The following is a 27,932-nucleotide window of genomic DNA, read 5'->3' as shown; positions in this document are numbered from 1 at the left end:
GCGCACATGGTTTGGACAGTGTACTCAATCGGCATATATACCTAAGCAATGGCACCTTTACAAACCAAGCACTCGCAAAGAAACCTTTGTTTGTAAACTGAATAAATGTAAGCAAACAAACCGAAACTATGACCAGACTGAAAAGACGCTCCCGTCTGTACTAAAAATCGGCCCTGAACCTTTCAGTTTTCCTTCGAGGCTAGAAGTTCATGGTCTGCAACACGTGTTAAAGGCTTTGCAGAATATTGTCCAACAACAGCAGCAGTCGAGCGCCACCTAAAATGTGAACAGCTTCTTCTAGTGTGTAACGATATGTTCATAGCACAGCTTGCAGGTACACTGAAAGACAAAAAGCGATTCCAATGAGCATTCACAAACCAATTAGCCAGTTATGAGACGCCAGCAATATTGCGATTTCCGATGGCCTCTCGCCTCAGCCGCTCCCAATAAAATTTTGGAAGTGGGGCCTGAGCTTCTCGCAGGCTTCTCTACGCAGGTCTGGCACCCACGTCAGAGTTCCATCGGAGAAAGGCGTCATGCTGATCACAAAGTGTCGATCCCTAGTCGAATACTGTTCCGCCTTGACTTCACTGAAATAAATACAAAAAGAACAAAATTTACAAAGAGTTCACGTAGCTATTCTCATAGGCATGAATGTACAAGATTGATTCAAGAACGGGACTCAATTGGCCTAGTAGCGTCGCAGATTTTCTTCGAGAAATAAAAGATATACACCGACCCGAAGCGCACCGTAAGGGAAGGAGGAAAGGAGGGAGTGAAAGAAGAAAGGAAGAAAGAGGTGCCGTAGTGGAGGGCTCCGGAATAATTTCGACCACCTGAGGACCTTTAACGTCCACTGGCATCGCACAGCACACGGGCGCCTTTTGCGTTTCGCCTCCATCGAAACGCGGCTGCCGACATGTGTGAGACAGTTATTGCGGCATTTCCTTTCCTGAAAGCCAACGAATTTCAGTTCCAATTTTATGTTTTTTCGTTGCTTCCAATTCACTCTCAAGAGCATAAAGACCAGAACAGTAAAGAATTCCCCGCCTGGTAAGCTTTTCTTGCGGGAAATAAGCAAACAACGGGAGACTTTCAATATGCGAATCTACGGCTGGACCTTCCCGTGATAAAGATATACTCGCACAACTTCATGTAGATAATTTTTTCAGTAAAAATCAATGCTTTCGCTTTTTCTGAGTATGTTGACGTTTTCAGGCCGCAAAAGACGCATTTATCTCCAATAAAATTTTAATTGAAAATCTTCCCGCACGTTGATTCAAACCGTAGACGTGTTGCAACCGGTTTGGAGTGAATGAGGGTGTACCGTAGCCAGTGGGATTCCCACCCAGAAAGTAGTATATGCTTTGTCTTCTGAGTGTACCCTAATGAGTGGGTGAGTCATGAGAAAGGAGGAGATAAAAATAAAAATAAAGAAAAATATTTTGGCATTCAAAGCCCCTAAGTAGCGTTCAGGGCCCTCCGTAATAATTTTTTCACACATAATCGCGTCCCGTTAAGTTTTTATCGCAATAGTACTTATCGCGCTCAATTCTTGGGCTTTTATAGTACAAAAAAACGAAAGTCAAAATCTTGTACAGCAGATATGCCAGACAAAAAAAATTTCAAGCCGGGCGATTTTTAAAGCAAGCGGTGGTGATGGAAAGGCAATCTTTTCTTCATATGTTGTTCTCGGGCCCTTCTTGGGGTCATATATCCCGCAAAAATAAACAAATTCTCCGTATTTTGAAAACCATACGTTTCCTGATCAGACAACCTTACTGGCCCACAGTGGCGTGCCCCTCTCAGAGACCTAAGGTACAGTATTAAAATTTCTGTATACTCTTCCCACGTGTAGGGTAGCATTCTGGGTGTCGCCTAGTTAACCTCCCTGCGTTTCCGTTCACCATTCTCTCTGCTTCTCTCTTTCTATCTCTATTATATATTATATATCGAACATATATATTCGGAGGTCATGGGTTCGGTCCCCACTGGCGGCATGCGATTGTTTTTCTTCTCATTTTCTAATCAATTACCTTTAAGCGATAAAACATTCACTAGTAATCTTCATTGATCAACGGCATAATTACCATTATGCTACTCTCAGTTTCAGTTGCTGTTGGCTTCTCTCACATGTATAACGAGCCCCTCATTTCCCTTCCCGTGTCGGCTCTCTCTCTTTATATATATATATATATATATATATATATATATATATATATATATATATATATATATATATATATATATATATATATATATATATATATATATATTAACGAAGCCAACAGTCACGGAAACCAAGGGGCATAAGGGAATATTTTTAATCTTTTTTTTTTATTTGTAGTGCCAATCAATCGGTTTAAAGAAAATGACTTATAAAGCAGCAGAAAAAACAACCATATATATATATAAGAGCACCGGACGCCATATTCGGAGGTCATGGGTTCGGATCCCACCGGCGGCATGGTTGTTTTTTCTGCTGCTTTATAAGTCATTTTCTTTAAACCGATTGATTGGCACTACAAATAAAAAAAGATTAAAAACATTCCCCTATGCCCCTTGGTTTCCGTGACTGTTGGCTTCCTTAATATATATATATATATATATATATATATATATATATATATATATATATATATATATATATATATATATATATATATATATATATATATATATATATATATATATATATATATATATATATATATATATATATATATATATATATATATATATATTGTGGGGACCTGCCCTTGCTTTCCCGCGAGGTACCATGCAGCGGCGGTCTCACCTCGAGGCTGAGCGCATTCCCTTGTGAGTTACATTAACTGGCAAGAGAGGGCGCCAGCATGGGCGCCAGCATCGCTGCGCGGAGACTGCCAAATCCCGCGCGCGGGAGAGGGGGCAGGGGGCTTTTGGACTGGGATCGACGACACGGCCGGACGGGTCGCTCGCGGCTCCGCTCTTGGCTGGCGGGGCGAGGAAGCGACTGGGAGACAGGCTCCCGTACTCGTCCCGTCCGGCCTTCGGAGTATATATCCCTTGCCCTAGCGCGGGCGAACATTCGCTCGGAATCTTGCTGGTGAGTCGGACGACCTTGATTCATTAGCGTACCTTGTTGCTAGCTGGCGTTATTGTTTCTGTAGCAATAAATGCCAGTTTGTGTCAGCCAATGTGTCGTTCCTTTGTTCCCTCAGAGCAAGGCCCGCCGTGGCCGGCGAGCGCTCGGTAGCGTACGCGATCACGGGGTGGGGTTCGGGCGGCTTTGAACCGTGTCAGCCGCGATTGAGTGGGGAGAACGTACTTATCTTCCCCATTCAAACCCCCCCAATATATATGTGTGCGCATGCGCGCGCGTGTGTGTGTGTGTGTGTGTGTGTGTGTGTGTGTGTGTGTGTGTGTGTGTGTGTGTGTGTGTGTGTGTGTGTGTGTGTGTGTGTGTGTGTGTGTGTGTGTGTGTGTGTGTGTGTGTGTGTGTGTGTGTGTGTGTGTGTGTGTGTGTGTGTGTGTGTGTGTGTGTGTGTGTGTGTGTGTGTGTGTGTGTGTGTGTGTGTGTGTGTGTGTGTGTGTGTGTGTGTGTGTGTGTGTGTGTGTGTGTGTGTGTGTGTGTGTGTGTGTGTGTGTGTGTGTGTGTGTGTGTGTGTGTGTGTGTGTGTGTGTGTGTGTGTGTGTGTGTGTGTGTGTGTGTGTGTGTGTGTGTGTGTGTGTGTGTGTGTGTGTGTGTGTGTGTGTGTGAAAAATTGTGAAACGCTTCATTTAGAAAGATTTATTTTCAGACTTCGTTTCGGACAGAGCCTGTCCTTTCTCAAGATTGTAGTTATAGCGACCTTCCTCCTCTTCTCAAGGAAATGGCATTGACACAGATGTCTGACGCATGAACAAAACAACAACAACAAGCAAACGGATGCGGGAAAGAAGACGGGCTGAGAAGAAAATTGAAATTTTTTTCTATTCTCAGCCCATCTTCCATATATATACATATATATTAGACCTTTACACGGACATAATTTACGGACATAATTACAGCATTTTGACCACCTAGGCACCGTAAACGCCATTCCTCCTCTTCAGCCCCAATCTAATCGAGCAAAGTGGCAGTGGAATGGGAAGGGGGGGGGGGATAAGAACCCGACTGCTGAGCAGCCGGGCAGTAAAAGAGGAAATGGGACAGGTCTGCATAGATAGAGGGGCAACTGGGACAGGAAGGGTCCGATCGGTAACGATAGTGAAAAAGGCGGGAGGGGGTGATGACAGCATTCATTTGAAAAAATTCACTTGGGGCACGTCGCATTAATCCAAATAATTAGCAAGCGTGGAGCTACGGGAAAGGGCCTCTTTAAGTGTTTTCCTTTATATGTGCAGGCAATCAGAAACAATGTGTCAGAACTTGAATGTATATTGCAGAAGTTGAATGAATATTTCAATGCGTTCATGTTCACTGAAACTTGGCAGTCATTCAACTCAAATACTTGCCAGCTATCGGGGATGAAAACTTTCTGTGTGTACAGGTCAAATCGTCGGGGAGGAGATGTGCTTCTACTTGTGAATGAGTGCTTCCCAGCATTCTTCCGGAATTTCTATGTGTGACTAGTAATCACGAGGTCTTCCGTGCACAGGGGCTTGCCCTTGTCATTTCTGTTGGTTACCGCCCTCCCGATGGTTGTATGACTGATGTCATTGACTTTTTGGGAACCTACTCTCAGTTGTTACCGAAAATTAATACAAGATTATACTTGGTGGGGACGTTAATATTGACATAGGTTGTACTAGCACACCGAAAATTCAAGTTGAAAATACGCTGTCATGTAATGGGTGCGCAAATTTTAATAGCCCCTCAATGCGAATCACCCTTTACTCAGAAATTATCTTAGATTTGTTTATATCAAACTTCGATCCATCTTCCATAAAAAGCTTTGTGCTTACGTATTCTTTAAGCGACCATTTATCGATATGCTGCAGCATTGACATGAATATTTCTAAGGTTTCATCTTCAGATGTGGGTTGTAGCTTTAAAGTAGCTTCCGATGCAGCTCTCGATGCTTTCCGTATAGAAATAAATAAACTATGCTGGAATAAGTGTTTTTCGCGTGAGTGATGCGAATACTGCTTATGAGGCTATTTAGGGCTCCTTCACTTCAGTTTACAAAAAGTAATTTATTTATAAGCCTCCCTCAAAGAAAAAAGGCTGTCCAAAACCGTGGGTAACGCGACGGCTGTTGCGAAAAATTGCAAAGAAATACCTCTCTTCAAAAAAGTTATGCGGACCCGAGGGGAGAGAGATCTTGCTAAGTTTAAATGCTTTCGCAATTCTTTGAACAAACAGCTTAAGAAGACAATGAAAACATATTGTTTTCGCTATTTTTCTTGTTCGTCACGTTCAGATGTCATGTGGAACAAGTTGCATTTTCTGATAGGGCACAGTCAGCAGAAAAAGACGGTCGCAGAAATTCATCATGATGGGCAGGTGCTGAGTAGAAAAAACATGTTCAATGCATTTAACGAATATCTTGTGCATCGAGAATTTAGCGCAATATCACATAGACCTTTTTTCTGTTTTAGGGACAGAAAATCCGGATAGTTTATTCTTAGGGCCGACCAATGCAAATGAAGTATGTTCTTTCTTCAACCTAAAAAACTCTCACAGTTGTGACTGATGGTGTGCAGACTAAGCCAATTGAGTACATAATCGATATTATGGATCCAGTCCTGTCATATCTCTTTAACTTGCGCATTTCTTGCGGCGTATTTCTGCTCAAAATCTAAGTCGCACGTGTCATCTATGGTTTTAAGAAAGGCGACAGTTTCGACGTTACCAAGTAGAGGCCTATACTATTCTCCCAGTATTTGCTAAGGGTTTGGAAAAGATTATGTTCAAGTGATTACCCTCTTTCGGTGACAAACACAAAGTTATAACAAAAGCACTGTATGGTTGCAGAAAACATATGTCAAAAGCACTTGCCCTCTCATATCAAAAAGAATACATATTGCAAAAACTTGAATTTAACAGTTGGTTGCTGGCATTTCCGTGGATTTTATTCAGACGTTCGACTACATTAGATATTCAATTTTGCTTGAAAAGTTAAACCATTACGGCATCCGTGGTCTTCCCTTGAACTTACTAAGACCTTATCTTCTTTCGAATAGAACGCAGTTTGTTTCAGTAAATGACGACATCCAGCAAAAAACAAAGTATTGCGGGAGTGCTGCCAGGAAGCATCCTCGGTCTATTACTTTTTAAGCCGTATATAATTGACGTTACCCATATTAGCCCCGTAATTGAACTAGTCATATACGCGGATGATAGGAGTATCTTTTTCTCATCACCTTGTGAAGCTGACTTAATAGCAGAAGCAAATAGTGTGCTAGAAAATCTTTATACCTGGGCTAGCGCCAATTCCATCTAAAAATAAGCACTAAAAAAACAAAGGTAGTAATTTTTCATTCCAAGGACAAACGCATTACTAATTACCACGCTATCATCATTAAAATTTCAGAAATAGATATTGTTCCATTTCATAAAGTGCTCCGCGTTTAGTTTTCACAGAACCTGCATTGGGGCGATCATGTGAATAACTTATTGCAGAAGTTAAGCTCTGTCCCCGGAATGCTTAATCACCAAAGTTATTCACTCCCACAATTGGTCAAGCTAATGATTTATAATGCTTTATTTGTCTCCTTCCTAAATTACTACTATTTAGTCTGGGGCACCACTACAGCGACAAATTCAAATAGGGTGTTAAATATCCAAAAAACACACAGAACCTTCTGCTTCTCTTTTTAAACAACTTAACGTAACCAGATCAAACGATTTATACCACTGCATATTGTCTCGCCAGTACTATTTGAATGCAAAACACTCGATCTCTCTTCTTTCACGCATAGCAGGCTTATCACAAAATAATCTGCCGTATCCCACAAGAAGCACAAAACACTAGAAAGTTCTAAAATTTCCTACTAAATGCGGTAGACAAATGCAATAAATTACGTTACCATGGCTACTAAACGAATTCAATAGATTAGGCACTGATATTCTGAAATAACCCTCTCTGAGTTTAAACAGCTATTCAAAACCTGATTGCACATTCCTGGACAATTTTCTTCTTTTTGTGCATATTTTCGTGTTTAGAACTTAATATATCATTTTTTTACACTTGTGCATGCTTTCGAACTAAAAATTTGATCTTTGTTATCACTAGGCTGTAATAATTTGTTTTCACTATCTCTTTGTGTCTCCTTCTGTCACTGTATTGTTGGGGGCCAGGGGCTTCTCAAGCCGTCCATGGCCTCCTGTACAACGTGGAGTATGAATAAAAAATGTGAATGAATGACCGTGCCGAAGAAGGCGAGCCTCCCGCACAGTGAATGATGAGTGAGGGGGAGGATAAAGGTGTTTGTCGAGGCGGAGCTCGAGATACAATGCGGCGCAGGGTGAGTCTTCCGCCTCAGAGGGCTTGGGCCAGGGGATCAACGGCGCCCGGTAAAGAGTGTCGCGGGCGAGCTGATGGACGAGCTCATTGCCGTCAATCCCTGAGTTCCCAGGGACCCAGCGGAAAATAATAAAAGGCTGCAATGCAGAGACCGCTCGTTCGACCTCTGTTCGCGCGAAGAGGGCAGGGTGCGTTTCTGCATGTGGCAGATACAGGTGTAAGATTATGAATAGACTCTGTACTCTGGGAGAGACGGAAGCAGGGCAAATGACTGGAGGGCATGCGCAATGGCGAGGGCCTCGAGGGACAGTGTGTCCAGAGGCCGCAGGTGCGGCCCAATGGTGTCGGTTTCAGGTGCAGGGAGGCGGGGATGGTACAGAGCATAGCCACAGGAGCCTCGAGGAGCGACGAAAGAGGCATCCGTATAGGCCATACCCTGGGTGTCAAAGAGAGGGGAATGGTGCTGCGCGGCCGCATGACGACGGCCGGCGTGCAGGACGGGGGACATGTTGGTAGGGAGGGGGAGGATACGAAGATTGGGAGCCGGGGTGGGAATAGGAGAGGTAAAGGTGGAGATGGGAATGGGAGAGATACCCGCCTGAGCCAATAACCACTGACCCTGACGGATAAGGGAAAGCCGGGCAAGCTGCGAGTCATGGGGGAGAGTGAGAAGAGAACGGAGAGGGTGGAAGAGGCCTGAGGCAAAGATCTTAGCGGTAGAGCTAGTGATAGGGAGGTTAAGAGAGAAGCCCACAAGGGCAGTCTCGAGAACGTCTGAGTGAAGGAAACGTAGGGTACAAAGTACAAGGCCTTGTTGAGGGCGAGCGCGTGGGCAACTCTACATGCATGAGCCTCCATAAGGATACATAAAGATGCAAAGTACCCGAAAGTTTCATCAAACTCGATGCAGCAGCTCAAAAGCCTTAACATAGCGTTAACGAAGTCCAGTCGCCAGCCTTACATCCGATCATAATTTTTATGACTGCAAATCTCTCTTTTCTATTGCTGTCGAGCTCTTAAGGCAGTAGTAACTGATACAATTCTCGTCATCGCGGTAACCTAAGGACACCGGTATGCATTATACTAGATTCGCAGCCCTACGCATCCGCTTTCACGACTCGCATTCGCGAGTTCGTGACAATGCCAGTCATGAAATCGCAAGTTTTGTAGATACTCGTTTCCATATACTAGACGCTCCCTTGGTTTAAAGATTATCCGGAGCAAAACGCTTCAAAATATATTGTGCCTGCGAGCTGCGACGCTCACCTACCCGGTCTTGAAAAAGTGCGCCCAGCGTGCGATCACGTGCCGACTCAGCTCCTGCTCCGCAGGTGGCGAAGCGTGCACCAACGACGAGCCGAAGAGCAGCTGGACGGCGTAGTTCCAGGGCGTCCTGCCGCCGTGCCTCCCGGCGTCAGCCTGGTGGAGCACGTAGCCGTGCACCGTGTTGCCCCAGGCGCGCAGCTGTTCCGCGAAGAGGCGTGTGGGACACACCGACAGCAGGTCAGACAACAGGTGCTCAGCCAGGTCGCTGTCCATGCCATGCTGAGGCCGCTAAACCACACGAAGATAAAAGAAAAGGCTTGATAACCCTTCGACTTTAAAAGCTCCTGTTTCAGCATTCTTGGCATCATTATGACCTGTGGAATAAGACAAAGTGGCATCGTGGTTCTCTTCGAAGCCCACTGCTTCGGCACTGGCATATATTTCGAGCTAATTGGCCAAGACGTGCCGTTCAGAGCATGAATTGCGTCTGTTGCCCACATGGTTCTTAGGAGTCTAGAAGTACAACGTATTGCGTTGACGACTCCATGTCTCTTACCTGACTCGTGCGGACGCGGCACGTCCTCCGCATGTTCGTGACCCGGAATGGCGTCTACCGGTGAGACCAGGCAAGATGCCCGTGACAATCAAGCGCCCTGCGAAATTTCTGCTATATCCATTCGACTTCCGAAGTTTTGGCCTGCTAACCCACCCCTATGTCTGATGCAGGGCATTCGCCAGTTCGTCACGGCTCGGAGGGACATAAGTTTAACCATGCTCTTGGAAGTACACGCCACGTAGGTTTCACGCCACCCGAGACCAGCGCCAATGCACCTTGGCGGCCAAGTCGCGCATGCCGGCAACGTCAAACGAGCTGTTAAGCAGCTACCTTCATCAGATGAGCTTGGAGACTGGTATCCCTAACAGCTTTTACAAAGCATCAACCAACGTCTCGGAGAGAAGGCCACCACTTTGAGGAGGTACCGAGTTTTTCTTACAGCACTTGCCTCCCTCTGTACCCAGTGCAGCCTACCTCTGTCGAGGGCCCGTTATCGGAAAAGAACACCCACCTTTCCGGCTCTGTCATCGAAGTCCCTAGCCCTGACACGTATTCTACAGACTTTAGGCGACGAATACGTAACCACCTGACCTGAAGTCCCTGCGCAAGGAATTTTCCGTCAATTCATTACCTGCCCGCGTATAAAGCCTGGACTCCATGTGCGCGAAAGAGCGAGCGACGCGACAAGACGGCACGGCGACGCTCGCTCCGTCGCTTGTGGGCAACCTCCATGCAAGCGAAGGCGGCAGGCGACGCGCACCGCGACGTGCGCAGCGGACTCCGTGCTTTGCGCACTCAAGCTTAGAAACGCGCCCGTAACCTGTTCTCTTTCTTAAAATTTTGTGAGTGTGCCTCATAGTCAGGGCCAAAGGAATATTTCCTCTATGGCAGCGGTGTAGCGCAAGTGGAGATAGCCAACGGCGTGCTTGCGCAGGCGAAGTCACATCACGGATTCACGGGGGAGGTGTGCTTTCGTTCGGTGCCTGTTCACTCCGGCTTAGTAAAAACACTCTCATAAACTGTCACCGCAATCTCCTTGTAAATGAGCAAACTATAATATAGCAGTGAGAATGCGCGCCGCGATTGTTTCTGCACAGTTGGAGCGCAGCGGCATGGTGGATCGAGCGCCGGTACCCGCGGCTCGACACGCATCTCTCCCTGCAGTACGCCCGCTCGCGTAGCCGGCTCCAAATGCTGTTAGCCCTCCGCACCCAACAAGTAGATTGTTTTAATTATTTAAATCATGCGGGTCTGCCTCTCAGCCACAAAACCAAATATTTTCTCGACGGTGGCGATGACCAAGACGACGCGCTGGTTTCGTGAGATGTACCCGTGAGAAACCGTGGACAAACCGGAAACGGCTTTGTGGGGCTCTGATTGGCCAGTCGCGTGGGGGACTTCTGGGCGACGAGCGAAATTTTCTGTGGGTGCAGATCCGAGCGACACGGCAAGCGAAACATGCATTTTGCTTCGCGCGACGGCGTCGCTAGTCGCTTGCCGCCGTCGCCTACGCGTTCGCGTGAGTTTACGCGTACATCGAGTTCAGGCTTAATGCGGCACACTTACGTAGCTCACGATCATCTCCACACCGAAGTTCAATTTAGAGCCAGCGATTGTCATCTCAGTTGTCATGTTTGAATATCACAGCGCAGTACCTTATGTGACCCAGCCCGAAAGTGCAGACCCCATCTCTCCCGTTTCACATTTCTGCGAAATGGTTATGACGCACCAATAGAAACGGCAAGTGGCGGTGGCCGATCGAAAAGCCACTTAATCTTCGTCTGGAACAAAGTGTTCGACCTCCGTCTCCTTTTAGGCGCAGGAGACAAAGTTTGCGTTGCCCTGCTCTCTGATACAATCCTTCACAACCGCCCATTTCCTTTACAGGCCACTGACCAGGTCACTATGGCGACATACGGAGAACATACCCTTCCTTTGGACATCGGACCCGGGCGACCTTTCCAATGGGCCTACTCATAGCGAAAGTACCTTGCGCGATTCCCAGGGCATACTTCCCTAGGCGGTTCAACATGCTGGCTTGCAAAGCTTGAGCCGCAAGCGGCTACTGGATGAGGCAATGAAGCTCTATGTTCAGGGAATAGCATCAATTGTGATGACGCCCGCTCATTAGCAGGCTTCCTTCTTTAAAGTACAAGAAGCGTCGTCCTGAATTCAATGTCTTTCAGCACCTAGGCAACATTTTCATCCAAAGTAAATTGATTAATTATTGATTAATTTTTAAGGGCGGTTTATTGAAAACAACTGGGATGACCGAAGCAGCGGCGAAAACAGTGTGAGGTCAGCCAGGTCGAGCACTGACATCCGCGGCGATAGCAATGGGGCAGCAGTTTATGGCCATCTTTCTCTTTGTGATGCATGTGCGTCTTTTTCTTTACAATCGCCCCCCCCCCCTGGGGGGGGGGGGGGGGGGGAGGAGCCATCCTGGCGGCTTACGGCGACAGTAAAATGGCGGGGCAGTAGTAAGGCTTGTGGCGCTAGACGTGAACTGTCTCGCGGCCGCGGGGGCGGAGATCAGGGGCCGATGTGGGCGGTTCGACGACGTAATGAATAGAAGTGCGCTCAGGACATGGTAGGGATCGTGATATTTCGCGAGAAATTTCGAGGAAAGTCCAATTGTACTTGATGGTATGCAGAGCCACACAAGGGTGCCAATAGAGAAGTGCGATACGGTGTCGGCATTGTCGTGACGAGATTTCTGGCGATACTGGGTGTCAGTCGCAAGTGAGCGGGTATTTCGAAAGTCTTCGGCGTGTTGAGCGGCTTCGGAAACAGGGTTACATTCGGAGACGTCAAGTTGGTAAGGCGGAATGATATCTATAGTAGCAGACGGATGCCGGCCGTAAACAAGAAAGGGGAGAAGCCTGCAATGGACTGCCTAGAGCGTTATTGTATCCAAAGTTATTTAAGGAAGGACGCGAATTCAATTCGAGCGGTTGGATGAGGTGTACATAGAAAGCATGTCCACTAGGGTGTGATTAAATGGCTCGGTGAGGCAGTTGGTCTGCGGATGACGGGCGGAGGTGGTTCGATGTATTATGTTGTACTGGCTGAGCAGAGATTTAACAGCATCGGACAAAAAGTCGGGGCCTCGGTTGCTAAGCAGTTCACGAGGTGCGCTGTACAAAGGACGAAATGCTGCAAAAGGAAGGAGGCAACGTCTGTCACTATGGCAGCCATAAGGGCGGCGGTTTCAGCATACCGCGTCAAATGATCAAGAGTAACGATAGCCCAAGTGGATGCCGACCACAGTGTACGGAAGCGGCTGTTAAATCAATGCCGATGCGGTCGAAAGTACATGGTGCTCAAGAGAGTGGCTGCAACTCTCCAGAAAAACAATGAATGGATCTCTTGTGACATTGACGGGCGAGGCAGGAGCGTATGTATTTAAGTACGAATGTGTGCAAGCCGCGCCAGTAGGAGCGCAGCCAGAAGCGTGAAAATGAGCGCGTGTTTGCGTGCGCAAGTGGCGAGGAATAACTAGCAACCATTTGCGGTCGATTGAGCTGGATTTCCGACGATAGAGGAGATGATCACCAATCGTGAAATAGTGATCATCTTGGACGGCCATGGTGACGGAGAGCACGTGACGGAGAAGCAGCGGTGGGGTTGGAGAGAAAGTCGAGAAGAGAATCCAGGGGTCAGTACGTTGCGCTGACGTCATGTTGCTGATGTGAAGCGACGGCTGAGAGCGGTCAGAGCTATAAAAGCTGGCGATCTTGGCTGGAAGTGGGCAGTGGGACAGAGCATTTGCGTCTTGATGGTTGTGGCCGGAGCGACAGACTAAGCGGATAAATCCTAACTGCCGGAAAAGTTGTGGTAAAGGCGCATTAATGGAAGCAAATTTTCGAATAAACTAGAGAACGAAAGAGCGCAGACCTAGAAAGCTGCGCAGGTCTCTTACGGAGGTACGTTTGGGAAACGCAGGCACAGCACGAAGTTTGGCCGGGCCGAGACAAACGCCTGAATTGGAGACAACTTGGCCTAAAATGGCCTGTTGACGGGCAGCAAAGCGGGATTTTTCGAATTAAGCTGCAGGCAGGTGTCAGAGAGGAAGGTCAAGACATGCTTCAGAAAGAATAGATGGGTGCCAAAGTCTGGAAAAAGAGGACAATCCCGTCGAGGTAGCATAGGAACATCTTCCACTTTATGTTATCCATCATCCTTTCGAAGGTCGCAGGGCCGTTGCAAAGGCAGAAAGTCAGCACAGCAAATTCATACAAGCCGTCGGGGGTCCTAAAAGCCGTTTTGGGGCGATCGACCGCTTCCATAGAGACCTGCCAGTGCCCAGAATGTTAACCGAGGAAAGAAAAGACCTGTTCCCCTTGCAAACAGTCCAGATCATGATCAATGCGTAGGAGGGGTTAGATGTCCTAGCGCGGGAACTTATTAAGGCGGCCGTAATCTATACAGAAGTGTATGAAGCCATCCTTGTTTTTCTCAAACACCACAGGCAATATCCAAGGCCTGTTTGAGGACGGAATTACGCCTCTTTGAAGCATTCGAGCGACTTTCTCTTCAAAATTCTGGTGCCCTGCCACAGCGGCGCTTGGGCACCACTGTCGAATGGATGTGTGACCGTGGAAGCTCGGCCCAAGGAACTTTGGTGTGCCTTGAAGGAAGAGCGGAAGTGATGAAGGTGGGTGAGAAGCTGTGTTCTTTGCGGCCGAAGAATATCGGCGTCAATGAAGCGCAAGAAAAATTCGGTAGAAAAGGGATGTGGCAGAAGAAAGTAGGCTGAACGCGTTTATGGAAAGGTGCGCTGCATTGTCGGTCTCCTCGCGGATGAGCAGAGATGCGATGGGCTGCACACTGTAGAGGTAATCACCTAGGCACAGAGCAGAAGGGGGGGGGGGGGAATAGTTTAGAATGAGAAGTATCGTGAGCCCGGAAGATAGTCAGTATGGCATATGGCAGTGCAAGATACTTACGGTGCAGAAAACTAGGGCTGGTGTGAAGAGGACTGTGTAATCGCTGAAAGAGTCGCAAGGGAGGCGAACGACGGAAGAGCTTGGAGGAATGTCGATGTCTCCGGGCGACGATGGCTTTAGCACATTCAACGGGAGGAATGGCGCCCGGCAAAGGATTGGGCAGAGAAGAGAACCTGACTTCTGCTCGAGCACAGTCTATGACAGCTTCGTGGCGCGAAAGAGAATCCTAGCCCAGAATAACAGCATGGGAACAGAAAGGCAGCACGACGAACTCTATCGTGTAGAGGGAACCTTGAATCAGAACTCGAGCCGTACATGCTGTGGACGGCTTGATGTGCTGAGCGTTGGCCGTGTGCAGCGATAGTCCAGCAAGTGTCGTGTTTACCTTCCTTAACAAGCGGAAAAGTGTTTCGTCCATAACAGAAATCACAGCACCGGTGTCCACAAGCACAATGACAGAAATTCCCCCGATAGAAACTTCGATCCGATTAGCAAGTGATATATGAGGTCTTTGAAAGTTCAACGGGGGCGCAATTCTGCCCTCAGGAAAAGCGGCGCCTAATTTTCCTTCGGAGTTGTATTGAGGCGACGCCTCATCGGAGAGATAGAGCGCCATAGCGGTGAATGCGAATGCTGTCTAGAAAGGGTCGAGTGGTCAAGGGTAAAAGGATGACTGGACGGCAGCTCATCAGGCCCGGTGTACTGACTCGTGGAAGACCAGTACACTGGAGCTTGAGGAGGAGGTGCGGAGGCTGGGAGCCGACGAAGGCAAAACCGTGCCACGTGAACTGACAAGCCACAAGTGTAGCAAATAGGGCAGTTGTCGATGGTGCACCAGGGATTGCTGTCTCGCGGAGCCAGTCGAAGATAAGGGGCCGCCACTCGCACGGGTACTGGAGGCAAATAGTAAGTAGGAGGCCTGGGTCTGGCGACGACGTCGCCGTATGTCACCGGAGCAGCGACCGGCAAAGGCGGATGGGTGACGACGTCGGCATGTGTCAGCGGAGCGGCGACAGGTGGCTGTGGATGGGTGGGCGGGAGAGCCTCGTCAACCTGCTCATAGATGGCATGTCGAGGAGCTGGAGCCAAATATGGAGCTCGTTCTGTAGAGCTTGGCGGAAGAGACATCTCACGTGCCACTTCTTCTCGAACAAACTCTTTGATCTGGTGCAGCAGCGAAAATGTGTCAGTTGCTGGCGAGAGCACAAAGAGCGAGTCAACCTTTCTGGGGTGCCGAATAGTCAGAATCATCAGCTTGTGCAGCCTCTCAAAGCTTTGGAAGAGCGTGACGACTTCAGCAACGGTTTTTTCTCAAATATAGGCTTTATTTAATATTAATATAGTAACAGACCCATTCCACACCGTACCAACCCAAAGCATAAGCACTAAATTTGAAGAAGCAAGGAAAGGAGCAGATCATAATGTTCGCAGCTCGTTCAAACTACGCTCTCAGTTGCATCAATGTTCTATGGAGAAGCTCTGGCGGCAACCAGAAAATTGAGGCTCACTTGGGGGCGATACAGGTCTAGAATCGCCTCGGCCTCATGGGACGAAAAGCCGAGCAGGCGGAGGATGGGGAGCAACGCCTCGAGTAGCCCTCGCTGTTCATGCAGGATTAGCGAGCGGTAGTAGAACAACAGCAGAGCCGCCCCTTCTTCGTCCGAGAAGCCCAGCATGACGGTTGTGCTGCGAGGTATCTGGGTGGTGGCAAAGTTGCAACGATTAATAAGTTTTATTTTGATTAGAATCTACGGCCCCAGTCACAGTACTATTAGCACCAGCACTACGGTAACAGCTTGCCTAGCCGTAACACGATTGCATACTTACATACGCCAATATCGGAAGATACGCTGGCATTGCCACTACGGCTCGTAGGCCGAGCCACATCAGCACCGAGTGTGACATCTCCAGCGGAAGGTTATTGCTATTCTATTAATGCCACATATAATTACAATTTATCAGTAATTAGAGACATTATACCTTCAACAATAACATAATCGCCCTCTCACAGTATAAACTATACTAGAAGAAACATCAAAAACGAAAAAATAGCTTAACTAACTCTATTGAGAATTCTAACACGGCAAACCCGTTTTTACCAGAACATAAAGATTTCATACGGGTCCGGTAACACTCTGATGCCAGTGAAACCCGTCCTGTTTGAAGCCTACTTCCATCTTTAGACGCGGACGCCCGTTCGCGTTGAACTACGCAAGAGATGAACTTAAATTGAATTATTCCGCCATTAAAGAACAGTAGACAGCACTCACGAGGTCTCAAAACTAAACCCCAGAAGCGGGCTGCACTACAGTGCCGTCCTTAAAAGAGCGTTGTAACGCCTGCCACGCGGCTCCTTTGCACGAGTGCGTTCGCCTACTAATGTGCAGAGCACCGCTAGCGTCGTATGTTTGTATCCACCAAACAGCGCTCCGCATCTGGTCGATTTTGTGTTACCGTTCTCGACAGAACAACTGAAGCCTCAATTGAATCGCTCGAGAAGAACCTTCATTGAATTGCTAGACAGGCACAAATCACTTAAAGAACATCTTTGACTGTGAGTCTTCGCCTCCCAAAAACGAATCTCTAAGCAACGAGAAAGGTCATTGGGAAGGAGCACGCTGGTTTAGGTCACATCGATTGTTTTAACACATGCAACCCAATAAAGAGCCGTTTTTCTGTTTGCTCTCCATTAAAACGCGGCAAATGGGGTAATTTTTTCTTACTCGTATAAATTACCCTTTTCATATGGCTCTTGGAACTTCTGGGCTACACGCAAACGAGATGACTGTTCAGAAAGCCAAGCGGGTGGACCCGGCTGGTCTTCTCTTGTTTTTGTGTTTAGCAAACCATTTTTTTTTCAAGATTTATTTGATTTAAGCGCCTTTGCTGGCTGCTTTGTGTCGCAGAGGCCTACTTGCACACTGCCAGGAATTTACCTCTTGAGCTGCTGCCTGAATGGGCTCGGCTGGACTCAGTAGAATTTTAACGTAGCGGACCCAGGTAGAGCCTGAGTTTGAAGTCGGGGGCCAGGTTCAAGCTCGGGCTTTCAGTATTAGACTGGAGCCTCAGAACGGCGTCCCGTTGTCTTTCTTTAACACCCAAAGCTTACTGCTTCAATGAACGCTGCTATAACCTGATTGCTTTTTTGCCTCTGAGGTTGCCCATTTCTTTATATACTGGTAACCGTCGGCTTGTAAGGGCCCGGTTGATTCCCGTAACTGCTTTGGCGGCAAGCCCACCTTGAGCTTCTCCCACGTTCTTCGCGGCCACATTACTGGCAGCACAGGAAAGAACAGGGGAAGCTCTCGCAGCGCCCTCGGCGGTTTTTTCAGCAAGGTCTCCACTGGAATACTGCGTAGACACTCCAGCAGCGACGAGTAGTTCTGCGAAGACTGGGTGCAGAACAGCTCTGCTAGAATGTCTGTCTCAAGAATGGCGCCTTCCTCCTCCTTCTGGTGGTCGGTGTACACTGGGTACCTGTAAGAAGCGAGAAAACGCAGGGACTTAGTGCTCGCCGCGGCTTTGACTCCTCGCAAGCGTGATTACCAACAATCTCAATCATCGCCAATGGTTGCAGTTTCACCGGCAGCAGCCAGCAACCCCAGCATCATCGTACATTTCAGGCTGCCCATCAGCAGCATCGCTGTAGCAGGTATCGCGACATTGTTGAATTACAGCCGATTTTAGAGGTGTAGTTCATTGGTTCGGCTCCCTGGCTCTTTTACGTTAGGATATTTCTCACAATAACGCGACGAAGCACGCCTACACAGGGCAGGTAGTGACGGCAGATTCGGACCACGAGACTAAAATATGTAGGTGAATAAGAATGTAGTGGGGTGCATTAGGCAGATGATCTCTGATCATGAATGGAAGTTTGCCAAAACCCTTCAGAGGAAAGGTATATAACAGGTGTACCTTACCGGTACTAACGTATAGGATAGAAACATGAAAGCTACGGAAAAGGGTTGAGCTTAACCGGCGGACAACGCAACGAGCTATGGAAAGTAAAATGATATGTGCAACATTAAATTAGCCCCGCGGCGGTGGCTCAGTGGTTAGGGCGCTCGACTTCTGATCCGGAGTTCCCGGGTTCGAAGCCGACCGCGGCGGCTGCGTTTTTATGGAGGAAAAACGCTAAGGCGCCCGTGTGCTGTGCGATGTCAGTGCACGTTAAAGATCCCCAGGTGGTCGAAATTATTCCGGAGCCCTACACTACGGTACCTCCTTCTTCATTTCTTCTTTCACTCCCTTCCTTATCCCTTCCCTTACGGCGCGGTTCAGGTGCCCAACGATATATGAGACAGATACTGCGCCATTTCCTTTCCCCAAAAACCAATTATTATTATTATTATTATCAACATTAAATTACAGGAAGAGGGCAGTGTGGACAAGGGAACAAACGCGAGTTAATGACATCGTAATCGATATCAAGAAGAATAAATGGGCTTGGGCAGTGCGTTTAATGCGAAGGCAAGATAACCGTTGGTGTTTAAGAATAACGGACTGGATACCAAGAGAAGGCGAGCGTAGCAGGTTGTGGAAGGGGTCGCACAAGGCCCACCACTGGGAGCACCTGTTACAGCAGTGCAATGGCACAACGAGCCCACTGGCCTGTGAGTAAACAGGCCACCATCGCAGAAGGGGGTTCTATTAATGATTGGTCGCGAGGCATTGCTCGAGGAGAGCAACCTGGGCCTCACAACCTCTACCAATAATTGCCCCTGCCATCGCAGTGCAGTGGCGCGTACCTAAACCCCTGCACCATAGCGCCAAGAATGGTATGGGGATTCCCAATTATCTAAGAATTTAAAACAAATAACGACCAATTCCGCATATATTAATGTTGTTATTAGTGGCTCTTTATTATTAAAATAACAATAGAAAGCAACGATGTTACTAGCCGCGGCATCTGCCATCGAAACATGAAGTACCTGAGCTGCTGCTGCATGATTAAAATGACAGAGAGAAGACATGGTGCAGAGAGATTGGGCCGATAATTCTTCATACTTCATAATCACCAAGTGAACAAAGGAAACCAACGTTTCGACAAGAAAACTTGTCTTCGCCCGGGATCAGACGAAGAGAAGTGCTTCTGTCGAATCGTTGGAAAGCGGCCTGAGTCTTTCCCCTCCCTTGTTCACTTTGTGATGCAAGAGGAGACAGTAAAGCTAGAAATGATAGAGCGAAAATATGGGTATTAACAAATTCGCGTCATGCCCTTGAAGGGGCCCTTTAACGTAGATCAAGCATGAGGTCCTTAATTTTCGCATGCAAAGTAAGCGACACTGCAATGCCTGAACGCCCAAAGAGACCGCGAAATCGTAACATTTAATAGTTTAATCTTGTCCAGAAATGCTCGTTTCAAGCGGATGGTGTCGCAACGCAGCGGTCATTTTTGGCAGCGTAAATGCGGTTGCATCCTCATTGGGCGTTGCCTTACTGCTTAGCTTGGCGTCTAGTGGGAACCTTGTTCCTTTGTATTCGCTAAAAATGGATCCAAAATATTTTGTCCTTGATCTATGCCTTTCACATGCCACTAATATGAGTTTAAATTTATGGTCATGTGTACAGATGCAAACCAAGAGTTGTGGTGCTGCCTTTTTGCAACCGCGCCTCGAGCTCTCAGTATGTTCTTAAACAGCGCATGTAAAGCGGGCAGTGAATGCAAGGCCACTTCCAGTTGTTTTCGCCTGATTATATTCTTGACATACGCCCGTCTGTCGTTAGCGATAGCGACAACATGGTGTAGTTAAAGCGAAAAAGCCGTCAGAACGATCTGAAATAAATTATTATGTCATCCTCCCCTACTCTCCGTAGATCACAAAGCGCCATATCACCATACAAGCATTCCGAAATGAGGCCCGCCGTATAAGAAACAGGGAGCACAAAACTGTTTGCGTATTAAACCTGCCCGTTAGTTAAGTGGGCTCACCTATCTTTCATAAAAGATAGCGCCGCGTATCTACATACTTCATCTTTGTCCACGAAAATCATCTTTTTAGAACTATAGACTCACTTCCTGTCATGGTCCTTCAAGCGCTCCACTAGAAAGTGGAAACATCCTGTTCCCATGCTAAAGGTATTGCTGGCACCAGAAAACTCATGCATGCAATGACGCTTAATGGATATTTTGTGTCCTCAGCGTTAAATATATGTGTAACAACACTCTTAAAATATATTTTTGAATCAAAACTCTCCAAACAACGTCTTAATATCCCGTCGATTCACTCGGGCAACTGAGCAAAATGGAACAAACAACGCTTTTCACGCGTGCCGGTTCTCCTTGGACTAGTTCGTGGTGCCGCGCCAAATGTGTCATTGATTACGTATAATCATCAATATACACAGCAGACCTGACATGGCACAGGCGCACAAAATATCAGTCGAGCCCACTTGTAACGATAATCAGGGTGGCATGGATCGCGTTCGTCGTATCCGAAATTCGTGGTAAGCGGACTTCCAGTATTACAGCCAGAAAAGTTAACTAGCAGCGAAGTGTCTTTCTTTCCTATTCATTATGCACGTCTTCATTTAAAAAACATGCCGTACCACGGCGTTGTCCAAGCGCTCGAGTTCTGTGATATGTTCCTCATCAAAGCTGCACGTTTACACTTGGTTAAGTCTCAGAACTTACTCGTGTTTTCACGCAGTTCCCTTATAATTTCCAACTAAATTCCGTGTGCAAGGTGAGGCAAACAGCGTTAAACTCCTACCTCCTGTAATGCCGATATTGCTTGTAGCGCTTCTTAAATTTCCTTTGCCAGAAGCGCAAGGGAGAGAGTTACCAACTGCGCCTATCGCTACACGCCGTCGACATGGGAGGCTGTACGCAGCAGCTTTATACTCTGCCGATCATCATGATCAAGCATGCGTAAATGGGATGTGAGCTGGCAGTTTGGTGGCAGATATCTCGGAAAGCAGGCGTGTCGAGAGAATTTTCAAATAAAACAGTCCACAAGCACAACCGTTTATTGCATACGTTTGTTAACCATTTCATTAAATCAGAAGATTGACTACAAAAAATTTCACTTCGTGCCTCTCTGGTCACGTCCCACACAGGCAACGACCATTTTCATCTACTGCTCATTTTTTGCTTTGAACAAAAAAAAAATCCTGGAAGCCTAATTCTCGAAAACTATGCATTCAAAAATACCCAACAATGTCAGTTTTTTTTTTTACTCACACATCAATTACATTGCAGCAGATAAATTAGGATAAGAGCTTATATCGCCTTTCACACGCATTCCTAGGCAGGCCACCTCCACTGTGATGAAAAAAAAAAGCGTGCCAACGGGGTTCCTTCATTCTTTACTGCTCTATAAAATCATGAAAGTGTAGGAAAAATCACCTCCACTGCCTTAAGTGTCTAGAAGAGCACGACACGTTATTCCCTTTGCTCAAACTGATCGAGACGTGGACTGGACACTCGTAAAAGTGTTTCGCAAATCACATGGAAGACCAATAAGCTCACCTGGTCATTGGGCTCTCACTCATGAAGACAGCTCTACGGATTGTTGCCACGCTACGCAGACCGCTACCGGACATGAGGTGGTAGCCCAGCGCCGAGGCGCCAGACCCGTGGCCTACGACAACCAGGTCAGACTTGTTGCCGCCGAAGAACTCCACGTTGCGGGCAGTCCACCTCAGCGCTTCGGCCTGGTCCAATAGGCCCGCGTTGACAGGAGCCCCGTCGGAGCGCGTAAGGCTGAGGAACCCGAGCACGCCGAGTCGCCAGTTGGGAACCACCACGACGACGTCGCCAAGGGCCGCCAGTACACGGCCGTCATACTGCGGATCGTTGTTGCTGCCCGTCTGCTGGGCAGGAAAGATCGCGCAGTTTCGACCCTTTTTTGCCATTCACAAATCAGCTAAGCAATTACTCCCTCTCCCGTAATCGCGAGCAGATGTAAGCATGAAATGGCTACGGGCATACGGCATAGCTTCGCAGTCGCACTTTGTGGCGGCCTTGTCGTCTTCATAAGCGACCACATAAAACTGGCGTTTTCGTCAGAGGCGAGCAGTCTTCTGCTGTGGCGTATTACTATTAGCACGCCTACGCAGACTACTTGCTCTTGCCACTGAACTAATTAAGATACATTTGGTACTTGAAAAAAATTAAACTAATTAAGATACAGCTTCCAAAGTAGCCATCAGTTCTCAGGCCTCACAACTGGTCACCCGCGAGAACTCTCCGCCTGCATATCAAGAATGTGACATAACCATTATGATTCATCAAAGATGGAAACACAGCCTTGCCTGGAAGAAGCCGCCGTGAATAAAGACGACAACGGTCCTGTTGCCACTGCATGGGTAGGTGGTGCACGAGGGGGACCAGATATTGAGACGCAAGCAGTCCTCCGACGTGCTCGGATTCATTCCATCTGGAAAATTTATCAAACACCATGCGGTTATTCGGTCATTCTAGCTCCTATGGGTGGCGCGGTGGCAGTGCGACATGGCGGACGAGGCGATGATGGCGCCGATGCCATAGCGTGCGTCTCTATAGGAGCAAAGCGGCTTCTTGACGTTGTGGCACCTTTGGTGTGATTTTAAGAGTCTAGATAAGCAGCAGTAAATGATTCTTGGTTATTAATAAGATCCTATGCTTGTGTTTGGCTGCATTACAGGCTCAAAATTGTTATCGATATGAGCATGGAATAGCTAGTTCGCAAGTGCCGCGCGCGCAAAAGCCCCGTAGGCGTTGAAACTTGCGAACTCAGCATGGTGAAGTGCGACAAACACTTTAAAGTGTAATTTTTTGCGCGTCCACTTTCTTCTTCTTTCGGCACTCACCCAAAAGCGAAAATAAACTACTTTAATGACCCAGACAGTCTGAAGCTATATTTCGCGCCTACACGAGTGCGGCCCTTACTCGCGTAAATACGGTATGTGTATTTATTGCGTGCTCATCTTATAAGGACACAACTGAAAAAAAAATCAGCACTTGGTAACACTGGCCATGGTCCGCAGCGTAATATTACAGCACTTACGAATTACAACAGTGATCAAAATCAACTTTTTATTGTTGGACTGCATCAAACAAGCCAGAAAGGTCAAAATCGTTGAGCCTACAATTTCGACGCGTGATTGACTGCTTGTTTACGCAAACAGAAAAGTTTTCACCAGTGGTCTACATTTTCTCACGGAGGAATTCTGTTCGGTGGTCCTGAATGTGGGCGTAGCTTTACTGCAGATTTATTTGCATCCGATTATAATCCGTCTGCGGCGTACGTTGGTCACATATGCGGTAATAGAAGATGCAATGTAGCTGTTGCTAGAAGCGGCAGCCAGGGGGTCGTTCGAGCTTTATAATACAGTCGAAGTTAGCGCTCAAAATGTGTTTTTGACTAGCGGGGGAAAACGCTTTGATCGAGTGAGCAGACGACAGCTGCCAAGAAGCGTTTGCAATTATTCATCCAATTTACGCATTATACCTGAGGAATTAAAGTACAATTGTGAAGTTCTTGCCATTCATATCACTCTTTAGCAATCATGTCTTGGCCAGAAAGATGTGTTTAATCTAGACTAGAATGGACTGAAGCGTGACGAAAAATCTGTTTGCTGCAAACGTCCGCCTTAAAATATAACCAATATACTACATATCAGCTAAGTGTTTAAGCTCTGCACTGTTTTCATGCAGCTGTAATAGGCTACGCTAATAGCATGAACAAAACTCCGAATAGGAATGCATTGAAGACACGGTGTCGTGGCGACAACAGCGTACGTCCCTGATTAACAGACGGGTCATAGGGCTGAAACACGTTACCAACCTGCAGAATGAACTTAATCACTGCTTTTTGAACTCTTTACGTGTTGGCAGAAACATGTTTGCCATTTGGAATGTCCGCAGATTGTAAAATAACAGGATATGCTCATTTTTGACGCGTATATTTGGCTCCAAACCACTGCGATTGAACGCGCCGTGCAGTGCGATCACCGGCTCGCCGCTTCAGGAAGAGGCCGCGTGGCGCCGCCACCGTCGCTGGAACGACCGAATAGAGAATCGTCATCTCGTTTCTCACCATAACGGCCTATCCAATACAGTGTCTCCGAGATGAGAACCAAGCATATCGGCCTGTTCTTTGTACCTTTTTGAAAGAAACAATGAGTTTATGTCCCTTGTCTTGTTATAAAAATTGCTTTAATGTTACAACTCATAAATAAGTCAAGTTTTATCAGTGTCAAGAGGGGGGCGGAATTTTTTCCTGGAGCAAGTACCCTGTGCATAATCTGTTGACTGGCGACGTTTTCTATCTCTTCAAATTGTCATTCCGGCCTTGTTTCTAAGCGCAGTTCATACTCTGATATGCTGTCTCCTACATAATCTACCGTTCATCATTTCACGTCAGCACTCCCATGTAGGCCACACGTAAGTAAGCATTATTTCTGAAAACTAAGGCATTATACATGTGCATGCCCTGCCTCTTCTGGATTAATGTATCCTATACAGGTCTCTCTAGCCTGCGACGTGATTTGTCCAACGCTAATGGGGATAGACGAGCGGCAAGGCACATTTCATGAATTCCCAATGTCTCAACGTCTAGGCGTGCGCTCATAGTCTTCTTTAGTGACTCTGGTTTGGAAGTATGTCACGCCAATAAGCAGAATGAATTCACTAAGCTTTGCCGACGACAGTAAACTCCTGGGCAAGCAAGCCGCAGTGTATTGTGCAAGGAGGTGGTGCGATTATCAACTTCCTCAGCCCGACTACGTCCGCTGAAGGACAAGGGCCTCTCCCACATCTCTCCAGAACACGGTCCTGAGTCAGGTGCAGCCACCTCATCCCTGCAAATTTATCCCTGTCAACAACACACCAAACTTTCTGCCACCCCCAGCTACGAATCTAGTCCGTTTACACTTAACGACCACCTTGCCTTCGCACTGCAGGCTCAGCCCTTGCCCATTTCTTCTTCTTGACTTCGGCTAAGATTTAATTAGCTCGTCGTTGTTTCCTTGCCAACTATTATCTCTTCCTCTCTTTTAACATAACACCAACCATTTTCCTTTGCATTGCTAGCTTCAGTGTCGTCAATTCAAGTTGAACCCTTTTCGTTAGCCTCAACGTTTCTGTCCATAGGCTAGTACCGGCAAGATACAGCTGTTGAATACTTTTCTCGGTAGTATACTGACGGAAATTATACTGACTAAAAGTCTATAGAGAACAAGCATGGGGTTGGTACAGTGTGTACTCTGTAGTACATGTCTATTCGAATGTGCTGCGTTTTCATACACCTAGCGACTCGCGGTGAGACCTGAACGCCGTGAATATGACGCCCGTGACCGAACAGTAAGCACGCCAAACGTGACAATAGCAGTTTTACAGAATTGTACCGGTAGTGTGAATCGAATGAGCTGTAGAATGTTCAAATCGTTCAATCTGAATAATAGCGAGCAATGGCCCATTTTGCGCGATACGGCCCGTTTCTGGAAAAGTTACAAGTACACCACCCGTGCTGCAAAAGAACTTTACTTAGGTTTTCAGTTGTGTTTCTTGGGAAGCCACATTAGAGAGCTTTTTAGAGCACCGCTCTTAGGTGCCCGTTCCGGTGTTGAGCGGCGTGCCTCGACGCCGGCCGCGGCTTAACCGAGCGAACAAGCTTATCGGAGGATAAAAGAGAGTGAACGCAGAGGAGGACCGAAGACCGCGATAGCGAACAGAGCGCGTCGAGGAAAGCTGTACCGTGAAGGCAGGTCACGCTGTGGTGATTCAAGACAGAAAAAAAAAGGAAAATAATTGTTCCGAAGAGCGCTCGCAGGCCCGGGTTCCCGTCTGCACATCTCGCTCACAGCCCCGGTCCTGCTCTCCCCGCGACCTTTGTGAAGTGGCGGGCGCGGGTTCATGGTTCGAAAAGGTTCTGGCCCACTCGAGAAGTCAGGGGGAGGGAGACGCGGCTTGGCACGAGATGCGCGGCCTACTCCCTTTCGCGGCACCCGTGCGCAGTTCCAGAAATTTCGCGCTTGGTTTCTCCACAGCACTATGCAGGAGTTGTACGCACGCATCAACGGCTCGATTTGTGTGCGACCGCCTTCGGTTTGCGGCGATGGTCTCTCCCCTCATCCCTAAAGTCCGTCTGAATAGACTCGTGATAGAAATTATAATGTTTAAGGGCAGTTCTACCAGCCGCTGCCCGTGGCGTTTTCCCGCCTCGTTTTAATTAGCATGTGCGGAATCGTCCTTCTCAAGTTTGCGACCGTTTTAACTCTTACAGTGATGTGTCACGTTTTGCGTCAAATGGTGTAGCGTAAGAGCAAATAGTGCGTAATATGGTGAATTACGTGAGCAGCAACGGGCGCGATTTATAATCAATCTCCCGAAATTTAAGGAATCTGGAGGAAGAGCTGCAAGACGGCGAGTGAGGCACTGATTTGCGCTACAGAACTCACTGAATCCCAAGCAACTGCAATATCTCCTGTCAGGCGTCGAAATTACGACCAGTTTCATTAGCCCGAGTTGATAACCTTCCTTTCATCGTTATCACCTGACTCAAGTCGTAACGTGATTTTCGAATGCTTCCAATGAGGATTTTCCGAGCAGCGCCTCAGCTATAAGCTAAGCGGTGGCGGCATTCCCTAACACCAGTGGCATAGAACCGCGCACGGTAGTTTCTCCTTTTATCCCCATCAAAATATAGGCTCTATCCCGCCATCTAGTGTGCAGCAGCCGAACTCCACAGTCACAAGTTCACTCGAATGCTGTTTATCCGACTAGGAACACCCTGCCTGCGCCTCCGAGCACTCACCTAGGTTCGGCGTTGCCTGGGCGCACCCTGGTGCAGGCGCCGTGTTGTCATGCGTCTGCCGCCCACGGTACCAAGGAATGGGAGCGGCGAAGCGCAGTGTCCGTGGGTCCGCATACGGCACACCCAGGAAGGCGCCGACGGGCACGCCCGCCACGGACGAGACAGTGCCACAGTAGGCGCCAAAGAGGCCAGTCGCCAGCACGAGCTGCGGGGCGTCGACCTCGGGACGTCTCCTAAGGACGACGCTGAGCGCCAAAGCTCCAGCGGCGATCCCCAGTACTGACGTCACAGCGCACACCAGATCTCTGGTCTTCACCTGATGCCTGGGAGACGTTAGGCAGCGCGTACGCGGTTTGCCGTAATCGCTGCTGTGGGGCCGATTTGTTCCCTTTTTTTTCTCTGTGCTACCCTTACCCCTCTATACACTAAGCTTGGCTCACGTGAGCCTAGTTTCAAGCTTATTTCTCGGCACGCAGCGCATGACGCTCCTTAAGTAGGCTCGGGTCATAAGTCATCCGTTGAGCAGTGGTCAAACAAGCGGTCTGAAATCGCTAAGAGACAGAGGTCTCGTTGCGTGATTGTACGCAGGGCACTCGCGTGTAGCCCACTTAAACTCGGATGCCGCATGTTCCATCGCGAACTTCTGTCTACAAGTCAGATGCAAAAGATCACAGAATACAGGAATGAAAGCCGTGCTCGGAACGTCGAAAATAAAAATTAAGACCATAATCCTTTCATTCTTTCTTTCAATTTTCCTTGAGTCTTCCATCTGCATGCGATAAAGGTATTTGTCGTCACGATGTTAGTATGCAGGGCTACGCTTTAGTTTTTTTGTTTTTTCCAGTGGTTGAAGGCTGGCTGGGCTTTGTACATTCGTTCGGGTCACAACTTGGTAACTTTATTCATTTCCTTTCACCTAAGAAGAGGAGCCATTCCTTGTATTCGACACGCAGTCGCTGTGTATTTAATGTAAACTTTGTAAAAAGTC

The 27,932-nt window shown here is 47.7% G+C and overlaps 1 protein-coding gene across 1 annotated transcript; it reads right to left on the bottom strand.

The window, feature by feature from the left end:
* Nucleotides 1–433: 433 nt before the first annotated feature.
* LOC144124086 (cholinesterase-like) lies at nt 434–27,425 on the bottom strand. Its single transcript, XM_077656752.1, has 10 exons — nt 27,385–27,425; nt 26,945–27,267; nt 22,461–22,585; nt 21,676–22,019; nt 17,444–17,681; nt 15,713–15,901; nt 15,093–15,257; nt 14,912–14,992; nt 8,704–8,987; nt 434–590 (listed from the first exon to the last, which is right to left on the bottom strand). The coding sequence occupies exons 1-10, from the start codon at nt 27,423–27,425 to the stop codon at nt 434–436; spliced, it is 1,947 nt and encodes a 648-aa protein (XP_077512878.1).
* Nucleotides 27,426–27,932: the final 507 nt, after the last annotated feature.

Source organism: Amblyomma americanum, chromosome 3 (genome assembly GCF_052857255.1).
Source record: "Amblyomma americanum isolate KBUSLIRL-KWMA chromosome 3, ASM5285725v1, whole genome shotgun sequence".
Taxonomy (NCBI): domain Eukaryota; kingdom Metazoa; phylum Arthropoda; class Arachnida; order Ixodida; family Ixodidae; genus Amblyomma; species Amblyomma americanum.
This window is presented reverse-complemented; position numbering and strand designations above follow the sequence as displayed.

Coding starts and splice junctions, on each gene's coding strand:
- LOC144124086 (XM_077656752.1), bottom strand. CDS start 27,425: ATGCGCTGCGTGCCGAGAAATAAGCTTGAAACTAGGCTCAC. Junction 22,020..22,460: donor TTCACGGCGGCTTCTTCCAG/GCAAGGCTGTGT, acceptor TTTCCTGCCCAG/CAGACGGGCAGCAACAACGA. Junction 591..8,703: donor GCGCACTTTTTCAAGACCGG/GTAGGTGAGCGT, acceptor TATTTATTTCAG/TGAAGTCAAGGCGGAACAGT.